The following is a 13,046-nucleotide window of genomic DNA, read 5'->3' on the forward strand; positions in this document are numbered from 1 at the left end:
TTGATTTACACACACTGATGTTGTGCATTAATAATCTGCAGATGTGTAAAGATCTTCCTAACACTAAGAGCTGTTTAGGGTGATGTACATTTACTGTTGATGAGTGTAGAAGTGATGATTAATGCTGGATTCTAGATAGATTTGATGCTGATGTGGCTCAGAATGGCTCCTGCTCTTCATCTGATCTTTCTGCTCATCATTCACAGTGAGTCAATCTTACATTCACATCACTGCTTTATTTCTCTGCATTTACACACACCACACAATCAGACATTATTCAGCAGGTTTCTGATCATCTTCTCTCTGATATAGGAACATTTCTGATCATAGAACCACAAAGTGGCTTTTGACAGCTAGTCAATGACGACACTTACATGGACATCAGTAAACAAATTATTTTCCTTAATCTGAATAAGACAGTAATAGGTTGAAGGTGTTTACATGAGTTGCTTTTTGAATGTTCCTTTCATGATTCTGTTTTACGTGTTATAGCACTTAATTTGATTAACATGACCACGCTAACCACGTTTCCTCCGGAGTTTCATGTAATTTTGGGTGTTTCATTCTTGATTTGTAGACTTACTGCAGTTTGGCACGTTCAAATTCATTCAGGAACATTGCATGTATGTCCCCCATGACAAACGAGATATTGGAAGCGAGTATGAACTGCTGGAAGAGTGTAGTTTTAATGGAGTTTGATAATGCATGCTGTAAGGGGAAAAAACCTCCGCATTTTGGGATGCAGGTGTCTGTGGTACTTTACTGGTACTGTACTATCCTGTCGCAAAATACGTCAAAAATCCTACATGACGGTAATAGTTTGATTGAGTGTTTACATGTCTGTACTGCACTTCAATAGTGCCACTGAAATAGACATCCTCCATGTCTTAATCTGATTTCTGTTTAGTTCAATTATGACTTTAATCAGATTAGATTAATCAATAATCGCTGTTTCCGCGGTAGACTCTTGATCAGAGTATTGTCCTAATCATATTAAAATAGTATTATTGGTGTCCATGTAAACATACTCACTGAAAGACAACACAGTCACTTTCTATTTCCTCTAGTTCTTTGATGATGACTGGGTCTGTCCTGGCCTTAAATGGTGAACATTTTCTAAAACAAATGTTTCTTATAGTGAATTGGTTGTTCAATGAGGATAATTCAACACCCCTCCAGTGTTTGTCATTTATTTCAAAAGCTGCAGTTTAGTTAAAAAACAATATTTTTAATGCACTGCTCTTTTTAATTTCCCATTATTGTTTTTTTTCAGCAGGTTTATTTTCTCTCTGTATTTATTTCTGTCCTCCATCAAGACTGAAGTCATTCACACTGATATCATTATTCATATTCACAAGATCAGCTTAAAATATCATCTGTAATGAGTCACTGTGTACAACTAATAAAACAGCATGTGCTACTAGTGTCTAATAGTCCAGTTTAACCAATAAAATTTAAAATAAGTCATGATTATTTCTGTTTTTCAGGGTTTTTTGCTGCTAATTGTGATGTGACATATAGTACTTTGTACATCTGTGCACTACAGAACTCAACAATGACAATCATCTGTAATTATACATACCCTGATGGATTGAAGGTCATGAAAGCCTTCTGGAACATAGACCAAGTATATTATGAAGGAGACTTTGCAGATCTGTCTACAAACTCTGAATACAGTCAGAGGCTTCAATATCTGGGAGATAAACAGGAGAACTGCACCGTCAGACTGAGTCATGTGACAAAGAAAGATGAACATGTGTATTATTTCAGATTTGTTACTAATGTAGAAGGACAAAAATGGATTGGCATTCCAGGAGTGCGTCTCTCTGTCACAGGTGACTCTCCTGAGGTTTCTCTCTTCTTGTGGTCATTATGTAGAATAATAATCAGTGTATGAGAGCAGCACTAGATATAATGTGTGTGTTGTGTTCAGATCTTCAGCTGGAGTCTCCTGAGAGAGTGACAGAGGGAGATTCAGTCCGTCTGACATGTAAAAGCAGCTGTAAACTGACTGACACACCAACATTCATCTGGTACAGAAACTCACACATATTGACTAATATTGGAGATGAACTCAACATCAGGTCAGTCAGTAGAAGAGAAGCAGGACACTACAGCTGTGGTGTGCAGGGACAAACGTACATCTCTCCTGCTGTTTATCTCAATGTCACATGTAAGTTTTTAATCTTTTTTTTTTTATATTTTAACCTTTCAGGATTCACAATTTTAAACCATTCAGACTTGCAATACATATAGTCAATCCATAAAGTTAAAGTACTCACTTTCACCATATGGTATGGTATTGTTGTTGCTTATATTGTTTGTATAGATAACAAATAAATGCAATACGGACAAACTAAATTAAACATGAGGACATTATGCAGCCAAATATGAAAGCCCATGATCAAGGGTTTCAGGTCAGAGTGGAAAAAATCCCAAACACACTTGACTTGATCATGTGTATTCACTGTATGGTTTGAATGTGATGTCTGTGTCCTCCTCTGTGCTTGTATTCAGGTGTATCTTGTCATTTGGTCCATTTTTTTTTCTGCCTTAGTTCCTTTTATATGATGTTTATCTTTTGTTCATCTGTGTCTCACGATTTTGTGTAGGGAAAGGAGCAATGACTCAAATGCATTAACTGAAATTGGTTCATTAATAAAAAATAAAACAAAAATCACCCCGACTGGACAGGATGAGGACATGACCCTCAGGTAGAATGACGACAAACTGGCACAGGACAACAGACATAAGGAGACTATAAGGAGAACAAATTAACAGATGAACAAAATAGGACTTAACAGTAGCAAGACAGCACAAGACACAGACTAGCAAAGACCACGTGCTCACAAGAAAACAGGACTATATAGCCAACGAGAGAACTCATTAACTACATGTTCACATAAAGCAAAACACAAGTAAACCAACAAGTAAACATGAAGCCATGTGTTCTACCAACGCAATCTCACGGCAATTCGTAACTTTTTGATTTAGTGGCTAATTCGTATGATCTAATTCGTACAATTTAGTATGATTTGCTCATCACCCAATGACGTTTGGGGTTAGGGGTGGGGTTAGGTGCCACGCCTCCTTTTTAAAATCGTACATTTTTGTACAAAAGGACTCGTGCAAATTTGTATGAATTAGCCACTAAACTGGCAAAACATAAAATACTCACGTTTCCTCGTGAGATCAGGCTGTTTCTACACAACAATAACAGAAGACTGAACACAAGACACAAGTACATGATCAATAATACACCTACCATGCACTCACACGTGCAATGTGCATGTTCCCATCCCAGCGCCAACCCAAACCAACTTGACTGTTGCACTGAGAGGCACACAAGGGCAAAAGTGCGCATCCAGAGCCTGCCCGGACCCCGCGTGCCCGCATCAAGTGGGAGCGCGCACAGCCAAAGTGCAGCCAAGACCAAAAGCAGTGCAAGCCTAAAGGCTCATACACATCAGGACGATTATCGTTTGGGTTTATTGTCAGCATTTTATGAGACGTTTTTCCGTATTTAAACCCAAGCGATTGGCACTGACGTCGAGCAGAAGAGTGTGCAAAATTACCCCTTGACGTTAGATGGCGCTACACAACTTTAAGCTTCTGACACCCGCTTATAACACAGAAGAAGAGGAAGAGAGGAAGTGCACACGCTTGTTGTTAAAGTTACTGGCGATTCGAACAAGCACGGATGGTTCAAGTAGCAGCTTCAGCTCAAGCGATGAAGAAATGATTATTGTTCACTAGGGCAATAAGCAGCTCCGCATTCATATCGCCTCTCTGCATCTTCTACAATGTGCACTCGCATTGACAGCTTTTTCGATTGAGCACCTCCAAGTGCTGTTTACTGTAACTTCAGCAGCTCTGTTCACATGAACAAAAATGCCAATCTGATTGGTGGAGAAGGTTTAAACGCAGTGCGTCAAAACAAAAAAAAAATGAGCATGAGGAGTTTTTTTAAATGCTGCTTTTGCGCTTGGCGTTTTGCACGTTGGCGTGCACAATTGCATTGATGCGCTTTATTTAGCTATGAGGCGTTAAACATTGATGGAATACGTGAGCAAAAACGTGCACAGGCCTTAACTAGCGCTCTAGGCAAACGATGATTATGCCACCCTGTTGGTGTTGCGAATGATAGTGAAGAGCGGCCGCCCCCACTAAGATGCCACCCTGGGTGACCGCCGATCGCTTATATTGCCCCTGTCTAAGGCCTGTCAACATTGGGGTGTGAAAATAAGTGATATGCCAACCATAATAAGGGATTGTAATAACATAATAACACCCCCCCCCCCCCCCCCCAAAAAAAAAAAATCTCCAAATTACTTAATCTGTTCTTCTAGAGCTGTTTCATTCTAATAAACAGGTAAATGATCAGTAATGTGTTATTATTATAATGTATTATTATTATTATTCACGAAAGAAATGCTAAATAGTAGACATTAGCAGCAAATAAATTAGCAAACAGTTCAGCTTTTTAAAAGCCATTATGAAGAAAGTAGAATCAAATTATCAAATCTCATTAGCTGTTTCTTCACTTTATAACTTTCACGACTGAATCTCATTTATTTAGATTTTTCTGTTTGATTACATTAAATAACAGAGGTGTCACTTAAAAAAAAGCACACCTCTATATTAATGCTTTTATTTATAATAGAAGCACTCGGCTGCTTTCCTAACCGTTTATGCACATTTAGGACAAAATTATTTGTGTTTGAAAAAAAAAAACCCAGCAAGATCAACATCTTTAGATTATTATTATTAATTATGTGTATACATCTGTTCAAACACGGACCCAAAACCCAGGCGTTGGTGCCGCTTCAAATAGCGTGTGCAGAATCCATTTGGGAAGCTGCGTCTATTAATCACTATGGAGCATGTCATCTGACAGTCACGCACCGCTACATGACTGTTTTGAGGATTGCATAGGAGGGGCGACGGCACCTGTAATGGAAAGGAAAGGGAATCCCGCCATTTTTATTTTTATTTTTTTATTTTTTTATATTATATTTTATATTTATTTTATATTTATTCAAGTGTTTTCATGCCTAAACAAATAGAAAGCACCGAATGGACTCACATTTAAGAGCAAGGGGCGGCCCCTGGTAGTTTGGCAGTATATGTTGTGTATAGTTGCCACCCTTCAGAGAAAAACTGAAAATACGGGAAAATACCTTTACAGGATGATAGTGGGATAGAACTGTAAAATACAGGAGAATCCTGGGAAAAACGGAAGGGTTGACAGGTATGGTCTAAAGACAAAGACAGGATATGTGAATGCTCAACCCAAGTAAACTCGAGCAGAGTTTACTTTATTATTGAAAATGAAAAAAAAAACGCAAAAGACATAAAAAAAAAAAACAATGGGCAGCTCTTTGCACTCATTTTCATATCTAGTTATTACATGTTTCTCCTGCAGATGCTCCAGATACTCCTGTGATCTCCATCAGTGGATCTGCTGTAATAATGGAGGGGGATTCAGTGACTCTGAGCTGCAGCAGCGACTCAAACCCTCCTGCACAAATCAGCTGGTTTAAAGGAGAAACATCTGTAGGATCTGGAAGAATCTTCAACATCTCCAAGATCAGCTCTGATGACAGTGGAGAATACAAGTGTAGTGCCAGAAATGACCATGGAGAGAAAATCTCTGATCCTGTGACTTTAGATGTCCAGTGTGAGTTAGCAATGCTAACTGTGACAATAAATTATTAGAGCATAATCTGTGATGTCAAAATATTTTGCCTATTAACAGTAAGTTTTTCTGTTAGATCCACCCAAGAGCATCTCAGTGTCCATCAGTGGATCTGCTGTAATAATGTCTGGAGATTCAGTGACTCTAAACTGCAGCAGTGACTCAAACCCTCCTGCAGAAATCAGCTGGTTTAAAGGAAAAAAACATCTGAATTCTGGAAGAATCTTCAACATCTCCAACATCAGCTCTGATGACAGTGGAGAATACAAGTGCAGAGTCAGAAATGACCATGGAGAGAAATACTCTGATCCTGTGACTTTAAATGTGCAGTGTGAGTTTATGATGGTTCAGCAACTGATATATTAAACCCACAAAATGTAATCTGTGACACCGTATCACATGTGTTGTGATTGTTAATGATATGTCTGTGTTTCTGTTTCAGATCCTCCCAGGAACGTCTCGGTGTTCGTCACTGATTCTGGTCAGCTTTTTTCTGATTCAGTGAGTCTGATGTGCATCAGTGACTCAAACCCTCCTGCTCTGAGCTTCAGCTGGTTTAAGGAGAATCAAAGCTCAGCTGTTGGATCTGGACAGAGTTTCAGTGCAGTACAGAGTGGACGCTTCTACTGTGAGGCTCACAATCCACATGGAGCTCAGAGATCAGACGCCGTCACTGTCACTGGTGAAGCTTTTATCATCACACTCCTGTAACTTCATCAGTCTGGAGAGTTAATCATGATCTGCTTCATCTTTCAGTTCAGCAACATGCTGTGAGAAACATCGTCATCACAGCGACATCTGGGGGATTATTCATCATCGTCGTCATCATCATGTTTGCAATGTGAGCACAATAAAACCTGCAGGGACTGTATAAAACTGCTGTAATAAGATTTACTGTGCTTAATTAATCTAATATTGAAGTAAAATACATGTTTCATCTTTCCTCTGACAGACTTTCTAAAAGGAGGAGCAGAAGATCTGCAGTGAAATCTGATAGGCAGAAGATCTGCAATGAGTCTGCGGTGAGATGATCTTCTGTTTACTGTGATTTCCTGCATGTTTCCTACAGCAGACATGTAGATTATGCGCTGAGTGCGGCAGTCATTTTTCCCATCCTTAAAATGGCTAAAGTGGATTCAAATTCATCCTAAGAGCTCCTGCGCCTTGAACTTGTGCTAGGAATTTAGAACATTTAAATAGAGACATTTTTCTTTCCTCTGTCCAGACATATGCAGGTCTGGATCTCCAGACTGTGACCTCTAACCTGTACGACACACTCACAGTAAGTGAAAGTCAAAGTCAGACAATGTTCACTTATGATCAGATGATTGATGATCTCTCGCTGTCTTTCACACAGACCGTTCACCACAGACCTGCTGAAAACTCCTGCTCCACTCTTGATCCTCAGAGCTCTTCTGAACATCACAATCCACCAGTAAGAGACAATATCAGCCATAAACCCTCTCAGCAGCAGTTTGATTATTGGATGAGCCTCTTCAAAGGCCGTATTTACACTGCAGATCTTCATGGTCAATTCCGATTTTGTGACCATTTAAATTTATTTATTTTTTTTTTATGACCAGCTTACATAATTTTTTAAAAGTGACTTGTATTCGATTATCTGCATTCACACAGCACACGGCAAAGATGCAATGACCAGCAAAAAAGAGCGAGCATTGACTGACAGCTGATAATAAAAGAGCGCCCTTTTCTCTATTTTATCTGTTCACCGAGTTTCATTTTTTTTGTTAATTTTTTAGCTGTTTTACTATAGTTTATGGCAGAAAAGTTATCATTTGGCCATATTATTTTAATCTAGGTTTTTATAAACCAGTAGGCATTGATGTCCATGGTGTGGTTTATGTATGTAATAGTTTTACATTAGTTTATATGGGTTACATGGCAGATATTACGCTTGCATGCTCGATCTCTCTCTCTCTCTCTCTCTCTCTCTCTCTGAGCGGATGTTGCGAGTGAGTGGGCGGAGGCGGTGTGAGAGTGTGTTTGCAGCGCGAGTGAGTTTCTATCTTTCCTTTCTTTCTTAAAAGTCAATATTTGCAGTGTATTGAAAGTTATTTCAAAGGTTGAACTGGTGTGTTGAAGACAAAGTTTGTCTCTGTGACGCCGCGAACGCTGTTCGTCAGCGTTTGCTGACAGGTGTGTGTGTGTGTGCTATGGCGGCTGCGATGGAGACGCCGGCATCGGCGTTTTCAGGCGATGCGCCGTTTGAGCGTCTTTCACGGAGGCACGGAATCAAAATTGTGCCAGAGATGGCTTGTTCGGTTGAGGAGTGTAGTTTGGCGGTTGGAGAGACCGTTGGGTATGAGAGTATATTGTCAGCGTCAAGAATGAACAGTGCTGTTGTTATTTTTCTAGACACTATAGAGAAAGTGAATAAAGTGGTTCAAAGTGGAGTAGTAATAAAAGATACATTCACCCCAGTAATGCCTCTTTCTCAACCAGTGAGGAAGATCACATTATCAAATGTCCCCCCCTTTGTGAAAGATGATTTATTATTGGCAGAACTGTCGAGGCATGGAAAAATTGTCTCTAAAATGAAAAAAATCCCCCTGGGTTGTAAGTCACCCCTTCTGAAACATGTTGTATGTTTTAGACGTCAGGTTCACATGATTTTGAAAAGTGAAACAGAAGAGCTTAGTGTGGCCTTTAAATTTAAGGTTGACGGATATGATTATGTTGTTTTTGCCTCATCTGAGACAATGAGGTGCTTTGGATGCGGACAAGAGGGTCATTTGAGGCGTTTTTGTAAGGAAAAGAATGAGAATATTGCACCTGCTCAGGATGGTGGTGGAGCAGTTGAGGAAGAACAGGTAGAAGATGAAGTGAGAAATGATGGGAATTTGACAGAGGTGATGGTTGAAGAGGTGATTGATACAGACATGGGAGAGAAAGGTGGGGATGGAGAAGGCGTAAATGCTGAATTCAGTAATGTGATTGAGATGGCTGAGAGTGTTTTAGAAGGAGAAGGAGAAGGAATGTGTAATGAACTAGGGAAGGAAGAAGAGTTTTTTAAAACCCCTTCAACTAAAAGGAAAAGAGTAAAGCCCAACATAGAAAGACCTGGGAGCATCAGCAACAAATTTGATGATGGTGAACAAAGTACATTGGAAGACTCTGATAGTGAGGTAACTGGCAACAGAAATAGTGGCAGACTGAGGAGTGATTACTCCTTTGGAAAAATTAGATCGTTTCTTCAAAAGACGAAGAACATGAAAAATGTTCAAGTTGTTGATTTTTTCTCTGATCGTGAAATGTTTATTGAGTCAGTTGGAACAATGATGAGGGGTGAAGGATCTGAACAATTTACAGTGCAAGAGATTTTTAGGCTGAAAAAATTTGTTGTTGCCAAATTGAGACGAGAATTACAAACAGAAAATGGTTTTGAAACAACATAGTTATTCTGGTTTCAGTCCTTTAAGGATTGTTTTTGTTTTTTGTTATACTCTTTTCTTAATGGGGGTGATAAGGCTAGGATCACTTAATCTAAATGGTGCAAGAGATATTAAAAAAAGAATGCAGTTGTATGAGTTAATTAAACATAAAAATATAGACGTAATGTATGTACAGGAAACTCATAGTGATTGCAGCAATAGCATTGATTGGGAAAAGGAATGGGAAGGAAAAGTAGTATTAACACATACGAGTTCTAGTAGAGGTGGTGGTGCTATTTTGTTTGCTAAACATTTTTTGCCTGTATCTTATCAAATAGAAGAAGTAATAGCTGGAAGACTTGTTATAATAAAGACGGAATTTGAAAAATATAGGATAAATTTTATAAATGTGTATGCTCCTACAAATGGTACAGAAAGAGTTATTTTTTTAAATAGCATAAATACATTATTACAGAACTGTAGAACTGATGATTATGTGTTTTTGGGAGGAGATTTTAATTGTACCGAAAATGAAAGATTAGACAGGAATCATGTAGAGCCTCATGCAAATTCAAGTCGAGTACTTCGTGAACTAATAGAGACACACAGTTTATGTGATATATGGAGAGAATTTAATGGAAATGTGAAACAATATACATGGTTACATACAAGAGAGAATTTTATTTCAATGGCTAGACTTGATAGATTTTATTGTTTTAAACATCATGTAAATGTTGTGAGAAAATGTGAAATTGTACCAGTTGGCTTTACTGATCACTCATTGGTTTTATGCCAGGTTTTTATTGCAAATGTTAAAGTTAAAAGCGCTTTTTGACACCCTAATACATCGTTGTTAAGTGATCTGAATTTTAAAGAAGTATTTTGTTTCTTTTGGGATCAATTTAAATTAAGAAAGCAATGTTTTAGTGATTTGAGACAATGGTGGGATTGTGGAAAAGCCGAAATAAAATTGTTTTGTCAACAGTATGCTTTCAATGTTTCCCGAGATATTACTAAAGCTATGAGAAAACTGGAGTCTGAAATTATAGATTTACAAGGATTGGCTGAACTTAAAATAGAATCAAGACAAGCTGAGAAATTAAAGTCCAAAAAATCTCTTTTAGCGAATATGCTTGGTATAAAGGCACAAGGAGCATTGGTGCGGTCAAGGTATCAAAATTTAACACAAATGGATGCTCCTTCTAAATTTTTTTTCAGTCTGGAGAAAAAAAATGGCCAATGCAGGTACATTCACTCCTTATGCGCTGAAAATGGTCAGGTATTGACGGACGCAAGTGATATAAGACAGAGAGCCGTAAGGTTCTATAGTGAACTGTTTAAGAGTGAATGTGAAGAAAACGAATTGTTATCTGCCAGTTTTTATGAAGGACTGCCTAAGATTGCTGAAGACTCAAAAGTGCAACTGGACAGACCCTTATCTAGTCAGGAGCTTCTGAATGCCCTCAAAGATATGGAGGGTGGGAAGTCTCCTGGTATTGATGGACTCCCGGTGGAGTTTTATGAGGAATTTTGGTCTGTAATTGGTGAGGACTTGCTAACTGTTCTCAATGAGAGTTTGGCAGAGGGCTCTTTACCTTATAGTTGCAGAAGAGCAGTTATCACACTGCTTCCTAAGAAAGGCAATCTACAGGAAATCAAGAACTGGCGTCCTGTAAGTTTGTTATGTACTGACCTGAAGATTTTTTCCAAAGCCTTGGCCAACAGACTGAAGGATGTAATGAAACAAGTTATTCATATGGATCAGACCTATTGTGTGCCAGGTAGATCTATTTTAGATAATGTTCATTTGATTAGAGATGTTTTGGATATCTCAGACTTTATGGGTGTGGACTTAGGACTTATATCGATTGATCAGCAAAAGGCTTTTGACAGAATTGAGCATCAATATCTGTGGAAAACTTTAGAGTCATTTGGTTTTGGGTCTAAATTTATAAAAATGATTCAAGTGCTGTACAATAATGTTGAAAGCATGCTAAAAGTCAATGGTGGTTTAAGTGCTCCCTTTAATATTAGCAGAGGTATACGACAAGGGTGCGGGCTCTCAGGGATGTTATATTCCCTGGCTATTGAACCATTGCTAGCTAAATTAAGGAGCAGGATTGAGGGTTTATCATTACATTGTATAGAGTCTCAACATAAAGTGTCAGCATATGCTGATGATGTAATGGTCTTGGTTAACAGTCAAAAAGATATTGATGTTTTGGTCTCTGTGGTTAAGAATTTTGGTTTAATTTCATCAGCTCAAGTAAATTGGGAAAAGAGTGAGGCCTTGGCAATTGGAAAATGGGAAGAAGGTTTACCAGAGTTGCCTGGTCAAATGATATGGAAAAGAGGTGGTTTCAAATATTTGGGGATATATATTGGTGACGAAATTGTAAAACAGAAAAATTGGGAGGGAATTGTGGAAAAGATAGAGGGCAGACTTAAAAAATGGAGATGGATTCATTCTCAATTATCCTTTCGAGGAAGAGTGCTGGTGATAAACAATCTAGTGGCATCAACATTGTGGCATAAATTGTCTTGTATCGATCCACCTGCTGGCCTTTTGTCAAAATTGCAGTCAATTATTGTAAACTTTTTTTGGGATAAGCTGCACTGGGTACCTCAAAGTGTGTTATACCTGCCCAAGGATGAAGGAGGGCAGGGCTTAGTGAATCTGCAAAGTAGGCTGTCTACTTTTCGCCTACAGTTCATTCAAAAACTCGTAAAAGGATCTGATTTGGTATGGCGAACGACAGCTAAGACAATTTTGCAAAGAGTTGAAGGTCTTGGATTGGACGTTGTACTTTTTTTAATGGATTCCAAGAACATTTGTTTGAACGGATTACCTTCATTCTATTGTGGACTTTTTAAAGTATGGAGACTCTTTTCTCTTTGCAGACTGGAAGAAACATGTTCTTTGTTCTGGTTACTTGAAGAACCCTTGGTTAAAGGAGCCAGGCTTGATATAACGGATGAGAGCATGTTGGGACTTACTCAAATATTGTGTTCCTCTGGAACTGTTCAACTAAAACACATAGTGGATGTGGCTGGGACTGAACTTAATAATGTGGATGCGGTTACCAATTTGCTGAGACAGAGATCAACTCGTCAAACGGCAAAGATAATTGAACTTTGGAAAAAAAGACTAAATGAAAAGGATATGGAGTTGCTAAAAGGACTGAAGGACGGGTCAATAATCCCGAATCAAGCAGATCCCTTTCCAAAAATTGGTCTTACGCCAGACTTTAAAGGGACATCAGGACTTTTGCTACTGCTGGAAGGGGTAAAAGATGTGAATTTAACTATGATGCAGGGTAAAACAATGTATAAATGCTTTGTGAAAGTGTACAATAAGAAAATTCTAGACAAAAAGAATGATACAGTGTGGAGAACTAAACTCGATTTAAATGAGGGGGAAAAACCAGTGTGGCGAGTTTTATATAAACCACCATTGACAAAACGTGTGGGGGACTTACAATGGAGGATTTTGCATGGCATTGTGGCAGTTAATGCTTTCATATCTGTTGTTAATTCTAGTGTCGATGACAAGTGTATTTTTTGTGGACATAGAGAGACTGTATATCACTGCTATCTGGAATGTACACGCTTAACACAATTGTTTGACATGTTGAGCAGAGTTTTCCTTAAATGTGGAGAGAATTTTACTCAATCTAAATTTATTCTGGGTGCTGGCTATAGTCAGAAACAAAAAATGAAATGGCAGTTAATTAATTTTTTAGTTGGTCAAGCAAAACTTGCTATACTTATTACAAGAAGAAACAAAATAGATAATGTACATGGTCAAGAGATTTTGATAGTTTTTAAAGCATTTGTAAGGTCCAGAGTTACAATAGACTTTAAGTATTACAAGGCCTTAAATAATGTTGAAACTTTTGCACAACAGTGGTGTTATGGGGATGCTGTTTGTAATGTGGTGGAAGGAGAGTTGTTTT

The 13,046-nt window shown here is 38.3% G+C and overlaps 1 protein-coding gene across 1 annotated transcript in view; it reads left to right on the forward strand.

The window, feature by feature from the left end:
- LOC147847068 (sialoadhesin-like) overlaps positions 1–13,046 on the forward strand; it is a 22,413-nt gene continuing 9,367 nt past the window's right edge. The window contains exons 1-10 of the mRNA XM_087238379.1: positions 1–205; positions 1,488–1,835; positions 1,934–2,173; positions 5,426–5,680; positions 5,775–6,029; positions 6,141–6,380; positions 6,455–6,539; positions 6,651–6,720; positions 6,924–6,980; positions 7,056–7,133. Coding sequence (XP_087094505.1) covers positions 145–205; positions 1,488–1,835; positions 1,934–2,173; positions 5,426–5,680; positions 5,775–6,029; positions 6,141–6,380; positions 6,455–6,539; positions 6,651–6,720; positions 6,924–6,980; positions 7,056–7,133 — 1,689 coding nt within the window. The 5' untranslated portion in view covers positions 1–144. The remainder of the gene's footprint in view (positions 206–1,487; positions 1,836–1,933; positions 2,174–5,425; positions 5,681–5,774; positions 6,030–6,140; positions 6,381–6,454; positions 6,540–6,650; positions 6,721–6,923; positions 6,981–7,055; positions 7,134–13,046) is intronic.

The sequence above is a fragment of the Danio rerio genome, chromosome 1 (genome assembly GCF_052040795.2).
Source record: "Danio rerio strain M-AB ecotype USA chromosome 1, GRCz13ab, whole genome shotgun sequence".
Taxonomy (NCBI): Eukaryota; Metazoa; Chordata; class Actinopteri; order Cypriniformes; family Danionidae; genus Danio; species Danio rerio.